The sequence below is a fragment of the Salmo salar genome, chromosome ssa09 (assembly GCF_905237065.1).
Source record: "Salmo salar chromosome ssa09, Ssal_v3.1, whole genome shotgun sequence".
Lineage (NCBI taxonomy): Eukaryota > Metazoa > Chordata > Actinopteri > Salmoniformes > Salmonidae > Salmo > Salmo salar.
In genome coordinates, this window is record NC_059450.1 from 87,779,259 (window position 1) to 87,796,089 (window position 16,831).

General features: G+C 47.5%; 1 protein-coding gene across 1 annotated transcript in view; it reads right to left on the bottom strand.

Annotated features, from left to right (window-relative positions):
• LOC106612232 (ephrin-B1) overlaps positions 1-16,831 on the bottom strand; it is a 148,623-nt gene that overhangs the window by 76,451 nt on the left and 55,341 nt on the right. The window contains exon 2 of the mRNA XM_045724164.1: positions 2,378-2,655. Coding sequence (XP_045580120.1) covers positions 2,378-2,655 — 278 coding nt within the window. The remainder of the gene's footprint in view (positions 1-2,377; positions 2,656-16,831) is intronic.

The window sequence follows — 16,831 nt, forward strand, 5'->3', positions numbered from 1 at the left end:
CTGCTCTGCACTGAGGGGGTCGCTCTCCTCCTGGAGCGTGTCCTCCACTATGGTGGGAAGAGAGGTGCTGGATGTGCCTTTTTTGGTGGGGAGAGTAGGGGTGAGGGTGGTGCTGGTGGAGTTTGTCTTGTGGGAGGGCATGTCACTGGTGGTGTCCTTCTCTCTCTCCACTCTCTCCTTAATGGTCTGAATGTCTGTTTCAAACAGCCTAACGTTACCTTGCACCATGACAGTCCCAGTCTTGTAGAGGTTGATTGTTATTATGGTGCTGTCAGGGTCATCTGTCTTTTAGATTTTCAGCTTCCACCCAATACAGATTCCTTCTTTCTTTATGGATGGGTAGTGAGAGCACACTGCTGAGCGCCATGCATTTGGCTGGTCAGTGACATCACCGTTTTTGTAGAGGTCTGCGAAAAGGGTTTCTGGCCTCCCCTTGTAATGGTCGTCGTACGTAGTGGACCAAGGCGCAGCGGGTTGAGTGCTCATAATGACTTTTATTGAACACAAACAAAACAAGAAAACGATCGAACAAACAGGATTGCAGGCTAAAACACACAGCTATGCAACCACAACCTCCCACAAAAGGACAGGTGAAACAGGGCTACCTAAGTATGACTCTCAATCAGCAACAACGATGTACAGCTGTTCCTGATTGAGAGCCATACCAGGCCAACAAAGAAATACACAGCATAGAAAACCATAGAAATACAAAACAAGAACATTACCCAAAAACCCCGGAACACATAAATCAAACGCCCCTCTTACATAAATACATGGTGCATGTGGGCTCTGCTACTACTGCTGTTGCTGCTCTGTGCCGCTGCCCCGTTGCCATAGCAACCGATTTGTTTGTCTGCTGCTGTTGCTAGCTAGCGCTAATTTAGTTCAAAAACCAGCAAAAAGAGTGACAAATCTTCACACAAAAAAAACAGAAGATATGTTTAAAGTTAGTCCGTGCTCCTTTTTGGTTTATTCACTCAGTTTGGTCGTTTGATGTAGTTGTATTAACTCCCCTTGTTAGGTTTGTTCTAGCTCGTTTCTTCTGGCTAGCTTGTTAGTCTGCTGGCTAGGTCTTTGTTGTGTAGCTAGCTAGCTAGCTTTTTTTCTATTCTGAATGAATAGAGTTGTTGTTCATCACTTCTTGTCTAGAATTCTTTTTCCATTAGAGTGTTTATCTCGTTCTAAAAACAAAAAAATATTAATATATCAGGAGCTCATGTTGAACATGACTCTCTCTCTCGCTCTCTCTCTGACCCCTGCTGAGTCTCAATGACCCCTTAACTTTAACCCGGACCTCTACCCCCCTGAAGTCCAAGGAACTCTTACTCAGAAAGACCATAATCCATACAGAGACCCCATGAGGACTGGCTTTCTGTTTATATAGGAAAGTTCAACCTTGGGAAACCATTTGCTGCTCTCGCTCCCCCAATGAGAGAGGGAGGAAGGGGGAGGGCTACAGGCTGAACTCTCTCTCCCCCACTGAGAGAGGGAGGAGGAGGGAAGGGGGAGGGGGAGGGCTACAGGCTGAACTCTCTCTCCCCCACTGAGAGAGGGAGGAGGAGGGAAGGGGGAGGGGGAGGGCTACAGGCTGAACTCTCTCTCCCCCACTGAGAGAGGGAGGAGGAGGGAAGGGTCCAGGTTGAACTCTCTCTCCCCCACTGAGAGAGGGAGGAGGGAGGAGGGGGGAGGGCTTCAAGCTGAAGTAAATTTTTGTAATTTCAATTTAAGGGCTTTATTGGCATGGGAAAGATATGTTAACATTGCCAAAGCAAAGTGAAATGAACAATAAAAAGTAACAGTAAACATTACACTCACAGAAGTTCCAAAAGAATAAAGACATTTCAAATGTCATATTATGTCTATATACAGTGTTGTAACGATGTGCAAATAGTTTAATTACAAAAGGGAAAATAAATAAACATAAATATGGGTTGTATTTACAATGGTGTTAGTTCTTCCTTGGTTGCCCTTTTCTTGTGGCAACAGGTCACAGATGTTGCTGCTGTGATTGCACACTGTGGTATTTCACCCAATAGATATGAGAGTTTATCAAAATGTTGTTTGTTTTCAAATTCTTTGAGGATCTGTGTAATTTAAGGGAAATATGTGTCTCTAATATGGTCATACATTTGGCAGGAGGTTAGGAAGTGCAGCTCAGTTTCCATCTCATTTTGTGGGCAGTGTGCACATACTGTAGCCTTTCTCTTGAGTGACAGCTCTGCCTACGACGGCCTTTCTCAATAGCAAGGCTATGCTCTCAATAGCAAGGTTATGCTCACTGAGTCTGTACATAGTCAAAGCTTGGGGTAAAGGAAAAAGAGGTAGAGTTTTTCTCCTACTCTTGGCTCAACTTTATAAAGATTTATTCAGTACTCACATGTGATGTAGTAATTCATATTCTTCTTAAACTCCAGGCCCATATAGTTGGGACTAAACTCCTGGAACTTGATGGTGAACTTTATGTCCTTTTCTGGCTTGTTACAGTTGACCAGTACGTTGGGGTCCATGACCGTGCTGCACCCCTCCGCCTGCTCCCTCCTGACCAGGTACAGCTTATAGAACTCATAGTCTCGTCCTGGCTCAGCCTTGGGGCAGATAATGTCCAGCTTGTCCCCGATATCTGGGTAGATGACCAGCCCTCTACCTGACAGGAACCTGAGGAGAGGAGAAGAGTGTTAATAAGATATCTGGGTAGATGACCAACCCTCTACCTCTACCCGAACAGGCTCTCATTAACATCGATGGGGCTGTAGTGGAGCGGGTCGAGAGTTTCAAGTTCCTTGGTGTCCACATCACCAACGAACTATCATGGTCCAAACACACCAAGACAGTCATGAAGAGGGAACGACAACACCTTTCCCCCTCAGGAGACTGAAAAGATTTGGCATGGGGCCCAGGATCCTGAAAAAGTTCTACAGCTGCACCATCGAGAGCATCCTAACCGGTTGCATCACCGACTGGTATGGTAACTGCTCGGCATCTGACCGTAAGGTGCTACAGAGGGTAGTGCGTACGGCCCAGTACATCATTGGGGCCAAGCTTCTTGCCATCCAGGAACTATATACTAGGCGGTGTCAGAGAAAAGCCCAAAAAATTGTCAAAGACTCCAGTCACCCAAGTCATAGAATTTTTTCTCTGCTACCGCACAGCAAGCGGTACCGGAGCGTCAAGTCTAGGGCCAAAAGGCTCATTAACAGCTTAACAGCCAAAGAATTGCTAAACAATTAATCAAATGGCCACTGGACTATTTACATTGACCCCAAGCATACTTCCAAAGTTGTGGCAAAATGGCTTAAGGACCACAAAGTCAAGGTATTGGAGTGGCTAAAAAAGCGTGTGCGAGCAAGGAGGCCTACAAACCTGACTCAGTTACACCAGCTCTGTCAGGAGGATTGGGCCAAAATTCACCCAACTTATTGTGGGAAGCTTGTGGAAGGCTACCCGAAACATTTGACCAAAGTTAAAAAATGTAAAGGCAATGCTACCAAATACTAATTGAGTGTATGTAAATGTCTGACCCACTGGGAATGTGATGAAAGAAATAAATAATTCTCTCTACTATTATTCTGACATTTCACATTCTTAAAATAAAGTGGTGATCCTAACGAACCTAAGACAGGGAATTTTTTACTAGGATTAAATGTCAGGAATTGGGAAAAACTGAATTTAAATGTATTTGGCTAAGGTGTATGTAAACTTCCAACTTCAACTGTACATGTACAAATTACCTCGACTAACCTGTACCCCCGCACATTGACTCGTTATCGGTACCCCCTGTATATAACCTCGTTATTGTTATTTTATTGTCTTACTTTTTATTATTTTTTACTTTAGTTTATTTGGTCAATATTTTCTTAACTCTTTCTTGAACTACACTGTTGGTTAAGGGCTTGTAAGTACGTTTTTCACAGTACACATGATGTATTCGGCACATGTGACAAATTAAGTTTGATTTGATGTCTGTAAATGCCTCCACATGGTACCCTGTTCCCAAGAATGGCCATTAGGAACCTGGTCAATGGTAGGCTTCGAGGGGACTCCTATGGTAGGTACACATATAGCCCATCTCTTGGCAGTAGTACTGTAGACTACTTGATCACTGACCTCAAACCAGAGTCTCTCAGAGCGTTCACTGTCAGCCCACTGACACCCCTATCACAGCAAAATCACAGTCTACTTGAACAGAGCAATACTCAATCATGAGGCATCAAAGCCAAAGGAACTGAACAATATTAAGAAATGCTATATATGGAAGGAATGTAGTTTGGAAACCTACCAAAAAACAATTAGGCAACAACAAATTCAATCCCTTTAGGACAACTTCCTGGACAAAACATTCCACTGTAATAGTGAAGGTGTAAACTTGGCAGTAGAAAATCTTAACAGCATATTTGACTTCTCAGCTTCTCTATCAAATCTAAAAAATCTCAAATAGAAAACCGAAGAAAATGAACAACATTGACAAATGGTTTGAGGAAGAATGCAAAAATCTAAGAAAGAAATTAAGAAACCTGTCCAACCAAAAACATAGAGACCTGGAAAACCTGAGCTTATGACTTCACTATGGTGAATCCCTAAAACAATACAGAAATACTCTACGGAAAAAGAAGGAACAGCACGTCAGAAATCAGCTCAATGTAATTGAAGAATCCATAGACTCTAACCACTTCTGGGAAAATTGGAAAACGCTAAACAAACAACAACACGAAGAATTATCTATCCAAAATGAAGATGTATGGGTAAATTACTTCTCCAAACTTTTTGGCTCTATAACAAAGATCAAACAGCAAATACATATACATGATCAAATACAAATCTTAGAATCAACTATTAAAGACTACCTGAACCCACTGGGTTCTCCAATTACCTTTAATGAACTACAGGACAAAATAAAAACCCTACAATCTTAAAAGGCCTGTGGTGTTGATGGTATCCTCAATGAAATGATCAAATATACAGACAACAAATTCCAATTGGCTATACTAAAACTCTTTAACATCATCCTTAGCTCTGACATCTTCCCCAATATTTGGAACCAAGGACTGATCACCCCAATCCACAAAAGTGGAGACAAATTTGACCCCAATAACTCCCGTGGGATATGCATCAACAGCAACCTTGGGAAAATCCTCTGTATTATCATTAACAGCAGACTCGTACATTTCCTCAGTGAAAACAATTTACTGAGCAAATGTAAAATTGGCTTTTTACCAAATTATCGTACGATGGACCACATATTCACCCTGCACACCCTAATTGATAAACAAACAAACCAAAACAGGGCTTACAGCAGCACCTAGATCTTCTGCACAGGTTCTGCAAGACAAGGGCCCTGACAGTAAATCTCAGTAAGAAAATAATGGTATTCCAAAAAAGGTCCAGTTGTCCAGGACCACAAATACAAATTCCATCTTGACACCGTTGCCCTAGAGCACACAAAAAACGATACATACCTTGGCCTAAACATCAGCGCCACAAGTAGTAACTTCCACAAAACTGTGAACGATCTGAGAGACAAAGCAAGAAGGGCATTCTATGCCATCAAAAGGAACATAAAATTCGACATACCAATCAGTTATAGAACCCATTGCCCTTTATGGTTGTGAGGTTTGGGGTTCGCTCACCAACTAAGAATTCAGTAAATGGGACAAACACCAAATTGAGACTCTGCATGGAGAATTCTGCAAAAATATCCTCCTTGTACAACATAAAACACCAAATAATGCATGCAGAGCAGAATTAGGCTGATACCCACTAATTGTCAAAATCCAGAAAAGAGCCGTTCAATTCTACAACCACCTACAAGGAAGTGATTCCCAAATCTTCCATAACAAAGCCATCACCTACAGAGAGATAAACCTGGAGAAGAGTCCCCTAAGCAAGGAAAGCTTTGACTATGTACAGACTCAGTGAGCATAGCCTTGCTATTGAGAAAGGCCGCCATAGGCAGACCTGGCTCTCAGGAGAACACAGTCTATGTGCACACTACCCACAAAATGAGGTGGAAACTGAGCTGCACTTCCGAACCTCCTGCCAAATGTATGACCATATTAGAGATGCATATTTCCCTTAGATTACACAGATCCACAAATTTGAAAACAAACAACATTTTGATAAACTCTCATATCTATTGGGTGAAATACAACAGTGTGCAATCACAGCAGCAAGATTTGCGACCTGTTGCCACAAGAAAAGGGCAACCAGTGAAGAACTAACACCATTGTAAATACAACCCACATTTATGTTTATTTATTTTCCCTGTTGCACTTAAACTATTTGCACATTGTTACAACACTGTATATAGACATAATATGACATTTGAAATGTCTTTATTCTTTTGGAACTTCTGTGAGTGTAATGTTTACTGTTACATTTTATTGTTATTTTCACTTTTGTTTATTATCTATTTCACTTGCTTTGGCAATGTTAACATATGTTTCCTATCCAAATAAAGCCCTTTGAATTTAATTGAGAGGGTGGGGAGAGAGAAAGAGAGTGGGGGGGAGAGAGAGAGAGGGGGGGAAGAGAGAGAGAGAGGGGGGAAGAGCGAGAGAGGGGGGAAGAGAGAGAGAGAGGGGGGGGAGAGAGGGGAGAGAGAGAGGGGGAAGAGAGAGAGAGAGGGGGAAGAGAGAGAGAGAGGGGGAGAGAGAGAGGGGAAAGGGAGAGAGAGAGGGGGAGAGAGAAAAAGTTGGGGGGAGAGAGTGGGAAGAGAGAGAGGGAGGGGAGAGAGAGAGGGAGGGGGTGAGAGAGAGGGAGGGGAGAGAGAGAGAGGGGGAGAGAGGGGGGGTGAGAGAGAGGGAGGGGGAGAGAGAGAGAGGGGGAGAGAGAGAGAGAGGGGGGGAGAGAGAGGGAGGGAGTGGGAGGGAGGTGGGGAGGGGGAGAGAGAGGGAGGGGGTGGGGAGAGAAAGTGTTTTCTGTATCCCCTGATGTCCTGTTAAACCATGAAGGATCAGTATAAACAACAAATGCTTCTCGGTCCTCTAAATCCTCAAATCTGCTGCCATGGTCAGATCTCATCTACTGATAGTAACGCTACTGCTCGTGACCACAAACACACACACACACACACACACACACACACACACACACACACACACACACACACACACACACACACACACACACACACACACACACACACACACACACACACACACACACACACACACACACACCGTCAGGCTGTCTGGTTTAATGTGCTGGCTAACTGGGACTGTACCCTGTTGACATTATAAACCCAAATAGAGTCCAGAACAATGGTTCAGCCTGTCTGGCCCGAGCAGACTGCACTCTCAGCTCTTTACTCTTTATCACAGGGTCAAGGTAAGGGTTCAGGCTTTTCAAATTACAGATTGTGTTTTAACATTTTGTCATTCACCTCTCCTCTCTGGTTCTATTGCTTGCTATACTGTACAAGGCCATTACCCCAGAATCCTGGCATCATCATGAGAAAACAGTTGATCATTTTAGAGGTCTGTGGAATCTACCCACTAAAAGAAAGGAATGAACTCGAACCCAACATGAGCGTCCTGACAGTGACTGTGTCCCTATTCCCTATGTAGTGCACTACTTTTGACTATGTACATACCCAGCGTGCGACAGAGCTGCAGGAGTTGTGACCCGTTTTTGTCTGTTATGTTGTCATAGTTGTGCCTAGGGGGGCATATGGGGGAGGGAACGCTGTCACCTCCAGGCAGGTGCTTGTCCCCCTGTGTGCTGAGGGTGTCAGGTTCTTGTCCAGTTCTGGCATTAAGGTCGCCACAGACTAGTACATGTTCCTGGGCCTGGAAATGATTGATTTCCCCCTCCAGGATGGAGAAGCTGTCTTCATTAAAGTATGGGGATTCTAGTGGGGGGATATAGGTAGAACACAGGAGGACATCTTTCTCTGTTGAGATCATTTCCTTTGGAATTTCTAGCCAAATGTAAAATGTTCCTGTTTTGATTAATTTAATAGAGTGGGTTAGGTCTGCTCTATACCAAATTAACATACCCCCTGAGTCCCTTCCCTGTTTCACACCTGGTAGTTTGGTGGATGGGACTACCAGCTCTCTGTAACCTAAAGGGCAACCAGTGGGTCCGTCTCCTCTGTACCAGGTTTCTTGTAGGATGACAATGTCTGTATTTACGATTTCTTTGGTGAAGTCCAGGCTCCTGCTCTTTAGGCCAAAGGCAGATGACCTCAGGCCTTGGATATTCCAGGATGAGATAGTGAAGGCTTTGTGTTCCATAAAGTGTCCAATGTTGTTGGTCGTGTGGCTTGGCCTCAGGCCAGTAAGTGTGAGCAGAACCTGCTGAGCATCTGGTACATGCTATTGGCTTGGGCTAGTGTAAGAGTGGGGGTTGGGCCTGTTTGCCCGCTCACGGCCTGGGCGTATGTGTGTCTTCCATGTTGAGGCCCTCTTTGCGGGGGTGCGGTGCATGGGGTGGGCAGGAGGGGCAAAGGTCTGATCTGAGGGGGCCTAAATGGCATGGTTGACTTGGGGGGTGTTGATTGGTTGGGGTGGGGGTGTGGATGTGGCTGGTGGTGTTGTGGTCTGGATGTAGGTCCTCTCGGCATGGGTCCTCTATGTGTCGGTCCAGGGGGGGTCCCGCAGGTCTGGGAGAGTGTCTCGCTGGTCTGGGCGGGGTGTCTATTGATCTGTTGCTCCTGTGTGAAGTGTTGGGGCTGCGTTTGAGCAATGTCCTTTGGGGTCCGGGCGAAGGTGGGCACTGCTGCCTTGTATAGGTGGACCTGGTCATAGAGGCTGTTCGAGTCCAGGGTGGATTAGTGGGCCTGGAAAACATTTGGTTTTGTGGCACAGTCACGGGAAATACTTGCATTTACCCGCTGTATGGTAACAGGGTGGAAGTCTTTTCGTGGTAGCAGGGTGGAGATAACCACTTGTGCATTGGGGAAAGTAGAAGAAGCTATTTCAATCACTCCCTTCAGTGCAATGGCCACCCTTTCCTGCTGTGTTCTCAGGTCATTTGTGCCTGTGTGTATTATTATGTGGCTAGGTGACCCTAGTTGGTCCTCAGACAGAAGGTCTATGGTGCGCTGGGTGTTTGGACACCAGCATTTAGAAACACTGTGTTTGGGAAAAATGATTTTTTCTTCTATATATTACCATTTCATTCCATAAGGAGTACAACCTGTGTCTTGTGTATGTCCTCAGTGGGTGTGTGGGGAAGGGGGGGGGGGTTGTCAGGAGGGCAATCAGGGTGGCTGACGGGGGGGGTGCTCAAGGGGGTGGGATCCCCTGGGCTTGGGGTTCTTCATTTGTCTGTTCCGCTGTGATGTGAAGACTATGGTCTGGTGTGGACTGTTCTGCTGTGATGTGGAGACTATGGTCAGGGTCTGGTGTGGACTGTTCTGCTGTGATGTGGAGACTATGGTCAGGGTCTGGTGTGGACTGTTCTGCTGTGATGTTAACACTATGGTCAGGGTCTGGTGTGGACTGTTCTGCTGTGATGTCGACACTATGGTCAGGGTCTGGTGTGGACTGTTCTGCTGTGGTGTCAACACTATGGTCAGGGTCTGGTGTGGACTGTTCTGCTGTGATGTGGAGACTATGGTCAGGGTCTGGTGTGGACTGTTCTGCTGTGATGTGGAGACTATGGTCAGGGTCTGGTGTGGACTGTTCTGCTGTGATGTGGAGACTATGGTCAGGTCTGAGGTGGACTGTTCTGCTGTGGTGTCAACACTATGGTCAGGGTCTGGTGTGGACTGTTCTGCTGTGATGTCGACACTATGGTCAGGGTCTGGTGTGGACTGTTCTGCTGTGATGTGGACACTATGGTCAGGGTCTGGTGTGGACTGTTCTGCTGTGATGTGGAGACTATGGTCAGGGTCTGGTGTGGACTGTTCTGCTGTGATGTGGAGACTATGGTCAGGGTCTGGTGTGGACTGTTCTGCTGTGATGTGGAGACTATGGTCAGGGTCTGGTGTGGACTGTTCTGCTGTGATGTGGACACTATGGTCAGGGTCTGGTGTGGACTGTTCTGCTGTGATGTCGACACTAAGGTCAGGGTCTGGTGTGGACTGTCCTGCTGTGATGTGGAGACTATGGTCAGGGTCTGGTGTGGACTGTTCCGCTGTGATGTGGAGACTATGGTCAGGGTCTGGTGTGGACTGTTCTGCTGTGATGTGGAGACTATGGTCAGGGTCTGGTGTGGACTGTTCTGCTGTGGTGTCAACACTATGGTCAGGGTCTGGTGTGGACTGTTCTGCTGTGATGTGGACACTATGGTCAGGGTCTGGTGTGGACTGTTCTGCTATGGTGTCAACACGATGGTCAGGGTCTGGTGTGGACTGTTCAGCTGTGATGTCAACACTATGGTCAGGGTCTGGTGTGGACTGTTCTGCTGTGATGTCAACACTATGGTCAGGGTCTGGTGTGGACTGTTCTGCTGTGATGTCAACACTATGGTCAGGGTCTGGTGTGGACTGTTCTGCTGTGATGTCAACACTATGGTCAGGGTCTGGTGTGGACTGTTCTGCTGTGATGTCGACACTAAGGTCAGGGTCTGGTGTGGACTGTTCTGCTGTGATGTCGAGACTATGGTCAGGGTCTGGTGTGGACTGTTCTGCTGTGATGTGGAGACTATGGTCAGGGTCTGGTGTGGACTGTTCTGCTGTGGTGTCGACACTATGGTCAGGGTCTGGTGTGGACTGTTCTGCTGTGATGTCGACACTAAGGTCAGGGTCTGGTGTGGACTGTTCTGCTGTGATGTCGACACTAAGGTCAGGGTCTGGTGTGGACTGTTCTGCTGTGATGTCAACACTATGGTCAGGGTCTGGTGTGGACTGTTCTGCTGTGATGTCAACACTATGGTCAGGGTCTGGTGTGGACTGTTCTGCTGTGATGTCGACACTATGGTCAGGGTCTGGTGTGGACTGTTCTGCTGTGATGTCGACACTATGGTCAGGGTCTGGGGTGGACTGTTCTGCTGTGATGTAGACACTATGGTCAGGGTCTGGTGTGGACTGTTCTGCTGTGATGTCAACACTATGGTCAGGGTCTGGTGTGGACTGTTCTGCTGTGGTGTGGAGACTATGGTCAGGGTCTGGTGTGGACTGTTCTGCTGTGATGTCAACACTATGGTCAGGGTCTGGTGTGGACTGTTCTGCTGTGATGTGGAGACTAAGGTCAGGGTCTGGTGTGGACTGTTCTGCTGTGGTGTCGACACTATGGTCAGGGTCTGGTGTGGACTGTTCTGCTGTGGTGTCGAGACTATGGTCAGGGTCTGGTGTGGACTGTTCTGCTGTGGTGTCGACACTATGGTCAGGGTCTGGTGTGGACTGTTCTGCTGTGGTGTCAACACTATGGTCAGGGTCTGGTGTGGACTGTTCTGCTGTGGTGTTAACACTATGGTCAGGGTCTGGTGTGGACTGTTCTGCTGTGATGTGGAGACTATGGTCAGGGTCTGGTGTGGACTGTTCTGCTGTGATGTGGAGACTATGGTCAGGGTCTGGTGTGGGCTGTTCTGCTGTGATGTGGAGACTATGGTCAGGGTCTGGTGTGGACTGTTCTGCTGTGGTGTCGACACTATGGTCAGGATCTTGTGTGGACTGTTCTGCTATGGTGTCAACACGATGGTCAGGGTCTGGTGTGGACTGTTCTGCTGTGATGTGGAGACTATGGTCAGGGTCTGGTGTGGACTGTTCTGCTGTGGTGTCGACACTATGGTCAGGATCTTGTGTGGACTGTTCTGCTATGGTGTCAACACGAAGGTCAGGGTCTGGTGTGGACTGTTCTGCTGTGATGTGGAGACTATGGTCAGGGTCTGGTGTGGTCTGTTCTGCTGTGATGTGGAGACTATGGTCAGGGTCTGGTGTGGACTGTTCTGCTGTGGTGTCAACACGATGGTCAGGGTCTGGTGTGGACTGTTCTGCTGTGGTGTCAACACTATGGTCAGGGTCTGGTGTGGACTGTTCAGCTGTGATGTCAACACTATGGTCAGGGTCTGGTGTGGACTGTTCTGCTGTGATGTCGACACTAAGGTCAGGGTCTGGTGTGGACTGTTCTGCTGTGATGTCAACACTATGGTCAGGGTCTGGTGTGGACTGTTCTGCTGTGATGTCAACACTATGGTCAGGGTCTGGTGTGGACTGTTCTGCTGTGGTGTCAACACTATGGTCAGGGTCTGGTGTGGACTGTTCTGCTGTGGTGTCGACACTAAGGTCAGGGTCTGGTGTGGACTGTTCTGCTGTGGTGTCAACACTATGGTCAGGGTCTGGTGTGGACTGTTCTGCTGTGATGTCGACACTAAGGTCAGGGTCTGGTGTAGACTGTTCTGCTGGCTTCTTTGTGGGGGTGGCCACATTTCTAGTAGGTAGTTCTCTGTCACATGCCATCCCCCTCACCCTCTCCTCCAGCAGTCTGATCCTCTTCTCTTGTGCGCTGTTCTTCTCTGCTCTTGCTTTTTATATTGTTGACGTTGTCTTACCACAGTCCAGAGTGCAGATATGTCTCTCTCCACCTCCAGCTCTCCGGGTCTGGTTAAGGGGGTGTTGTTGTGCTGGACTGTTGTCTGGGTCTGTGCTGACTGGAGTGTAATCACCTGCTGTTCCAGCTCCACCTGCCTTACCTCCAGCTGGGTAAATGTATCCTTCATTTCAACGAGGGAGTAGTACTCTGTGCTGGGAGGTTGACTTTCCGCTTGGGGTTGCTCGTCTGTGGGTTTTATAATGAAGAGGTCTGGTCTGACCTACTCGGGGTGGGGCTATCTTTCTCAGGGAGAGCTTCTCCTATCGAGCTAATTCTTTGATTAGGTGTAAGTCCAGCTGAAACTGTTTGGGGTTGCCATGTACCAATACTGTTCCAGACATAGAGATTTATATTAGCTGACTCAGAGTCCTCGTTGTCTAGTATCCTGAGTTTCCACCCCTCGTTAACACCCCCTCTATTAACAGAGGGGTTCTGTGCTTATGTAGCACTGTGCCATGCCAGGGGATGGTCTGGTTAATATAGCACTGTGTCATGACAGGGGATGGTCTGTGTTAATATAGCACTGTACCATGCCAGGGAATGGTCTGGTCAATATAGCACTGTGTCATGCCAGGGGATAGTCTGGTTAATATAGCACTGTGTCATGCCAGGGGATGGTCTGGTTAATATAGCACTGTACCATGCCAGGGGATGGTCTGGTTAATATAGCACTGTGCCCTGCCAGAGGATAGTCTGGTTAATATAGCACTGTGCCATGCCAGGGGATGGTCTGGTTAATATAGCACTGTGTCATGCCAGGGGATGGTCTGGTTAATATAGCACTGTGCCATGCCAGGGGATGGTCTGTGTTAATATAGCACTGTGTCATGCCAGAGGGATGGTCTGTGTTAATATAGCACTGTGCCATGCCAGGGGATGGTCTGGTTAATATAGCACTGTGTCATGCCAGGGGATGGTCTGTGTTAATATAGCACTGTGCCATGCCAGGGGATGGTCTGTGTTAATATAGCACTGTGTCATGCCAGGGGATGGTCTGTGTTAATATAGCACTGTGCCATGCCAGGGGATGGTCTGGTTAATATAGCACTGTGTCATGCCAGGGGATGGTCTGTGTTAATATAGCACTGTGTCATGCCAGGGGATGGTCTGTGTTAATATAGCACTGTGCCATGCCAGGGGATGGTCTGGTTAATAAAGCACTGTGTCATGTCAGGGGATGGTCTGGTTAATATAGCACTGTGTCATGCGGGGATGGTCTGGTTAATATAGCACTGTGTCATGCCAGGGGATGGTCTGGTTAATATAGCACTGTGCCATGCCAGGGGATGGTCTGGTTAATATAGCACTGTGCCATGCCAGGGGATGGTCTGGTTAATATAGCACTGTGCCTGGGGATGGTCTGGTTAATATAGCACTGTGCCCTGCCAGAGGATGGTCTGGTTAATATAGCACTGCATGCCAGGGGATGGTCTGGTTAATATAGCACTGTCTGGTTAATTACCATGCCAGGGGATGGTCTGGTTAATATAGCACTGCATGCCTGGGGATGGTCTGGTTAATATAGCACTGTGCCATGCCAGGGGATGGTCTGGTTAATATAGCACTGTGCCAGGGGATGGTCTGGTTAATATAGCACTGTGCGCAGGGGATGGTCTGGTTAATATAGCACTGTGCCAGGGGATGGTCTGGTTAATATAGCACTGTGTGCCAGGGGATGGTCTGGTTAATATAGCACTGTGCCATGCCAGGGGATGGTCTGGTTAAAATAGCACTGTGCCATGCCAGGGGATGGTCTGGTTAATATAGCACTGTGTCATGCCAGGGGATGGTCTGGTTAATATAGCACTGTGCCAGGGGATGGTCTGGTTAATATAGCACTGTGCCATGTCAGGGGATGGTCTGGTTAATATAGCACTGTGTCATGCCAGGGGATGGTCTGTGTTAATATAGCACTGTGCCATGCCAGGGGATGGTCTGGTTAATATAGCACGTGCCATGCCAGGGGATGGTCTGGTTAATATAGCACTGTGCCATGCCAGGGGATGGTCTGTGTTAATATAGCACTGTGCCCATGCCAGGGGATGGTCTGGTTAATATAGCACTGTGCCATGCCAGGGGATGGTCTGGTTAATATAGCACTGTGCCATGCCAGGGGATGGTCTGGTTAATATAGCACTGTGTCATGCCAGGGGATGGTCTGGTTAATATAGCACTGTGCCATGCCAGGGGATGGTCTGGTTAATATAGCACTGTGCCATGCCAGGGGATGGTCTGGTTAATATAGCACTGTGTGCCAGGGGATGGTCTGGTTAATATAGCACTGTGCCATGCCAGGGGATGGTCTGGTTAATATAGCGCTGTGTCATGCCAGGGGATGGTCTGTGTTAATATAGCACTGTGTCATGCCAGGGGATGGTCTGGTTAATATAGCACTGTGCCATGCCAGGGGATGGTCTGGTTAATATAGCACTGCATGCCAGGGGATGGTCTGGTTAATATAGCACTGTGCCTGGGGATGGTCTGGTTAATATAGCACTGTGTCATGCCAGGGGATGGTCTGGTTAAAATAGCACTGTGTCATGCCAGGGGATGGTCTGTGTTAATATAGCACTGTGCCAGGGGATGGTCTGGTTAATATAGCACTGTGTCATGCCAGGGGATGGTCTGGTTAATATAGCACTGTGCCATGCCAGGGGATGGTCTGGTTAATATAGCACTGTGTCATGCCAGGGGATGGTCTCGTTAATATAGCACTGTGCTGCCAGGGGATGGTCTGGTTAATATAGCACTGTGCCATGCCAGGGGATGGTCTGGTTAATATAGCACTGTGCCATGCCAGGGGATGGTCTGGTTAATATAGCACTGTGCCTGCCAGGGGATGGTCTGGTTAATATAGCACTGTGCCATGCCAGGGGATGGTCTGGTTAATATAGCACTGTGCCATGCCAGGGGATGGTCTGGTTAATATAGCACTGTGCCATGCCAGGGGATGGTCTGGTTAATATAACACTGTGCCATGCCAGGGGATGGTCTGGTTAATATAGCACTGTGCCAGGGGATGGTCTGGTTAATATAACACTGTGCCATGCCAGGGGATGGTCTGGTTAATATAGCACTGTGCCAGGTATAGACGTGCCAGGGGATGGTCTGGTTAATATAGCACTGTAGCCAGGGGATGGTCTGGTTAATATAGCACTGTGCCAGGGGATGGTCTGGTTAATATAGCACTGTGCCATGCCAGGGGATGGTCTGGTTAATATAGCACTGTGCCAGGGGATGGTCTGGTTAATATAACACTGTGCCATGCCAGGGGATGGTCTGGTTAATATAGCACTGTGTCATGCCAGGGGATGGTCTGGTTAATATAGCACTGGTGCCAGGGGATGGTCTGGTTAATATAGCACTGTGTCATGCCAGGGGATGGTCTGGTTAATATAGCACTGTGCCAGGGGATGGTCTGGTTAATATAGCACTGTGCCAGGGGATGGTCTGGTTAATATAGCACTGTGCCAGGGGATGGTCTGGTTAATATAACACTGTGCCAGGGGATGGTCTGGTTAATATAACACTGTGATGCCAGGGGATGGTCTGGTTAATATAGCACTGTGCCAGGGGATGGTCTGGTTAATATAACACTGTGTATGCCAGGGGATGGTCTGGTTAATATAGCACTGTGCCAGGGGATGGTCTGGTTAATATAACACTGTGCCATGCCAGGGGATGGTCTGGTTAATGTAGCACTGTGCCAGGGGATGGTCTGGTTAATATAGCACTGTGCCAGGGTGGTCTGGTTAAATAGCACTGTGCCAGGGGATGGTCTGGTTAATATAACACTGTGCCAGGGGATGGTCTGGTTAATATAGCACTGTGCCAGGGGATGGTCTGGTTAATATAACACTGTGCCATGCCAGGGGATGGTCTGGTTAATATAGCACTGTGCCAGGGGATGGTCTGGTTAATATAACACTGTGCCATGCCAGGGGATGGTCTGGTTAATATAGCACTGTGTCATGCCAGGGGATGGTCTGGTTAATATAACACTGTGTCATGCCAGGGGATGGTCTGGTTAATATAGCACTGTACCAGGGGATGGTCTGGTTAATATAACACTGTACCAGGGGATGGTCTGGTTAATATAGCACGTGCCAGGGGATGGTCTGGTTAATATAGCACTGTGCCAGGGGATGGTTTGTGTGGAAGATGAGGTTGCTGATGTTCCCATTTTTATAATAGTTAACAAAAAGTGTCTCTTGATTTTCCATAAGGAGCTTCATTTTGTGATCTTTTCTTGCCTTATCATTCTTTACATACACAGGGTACTGTATTTAATTACCTCTGAACAGCGGGAGGCAGCTTCTAAGGCCTCTCCATTTAGTTGGAGTAGACTGTGTGACTCT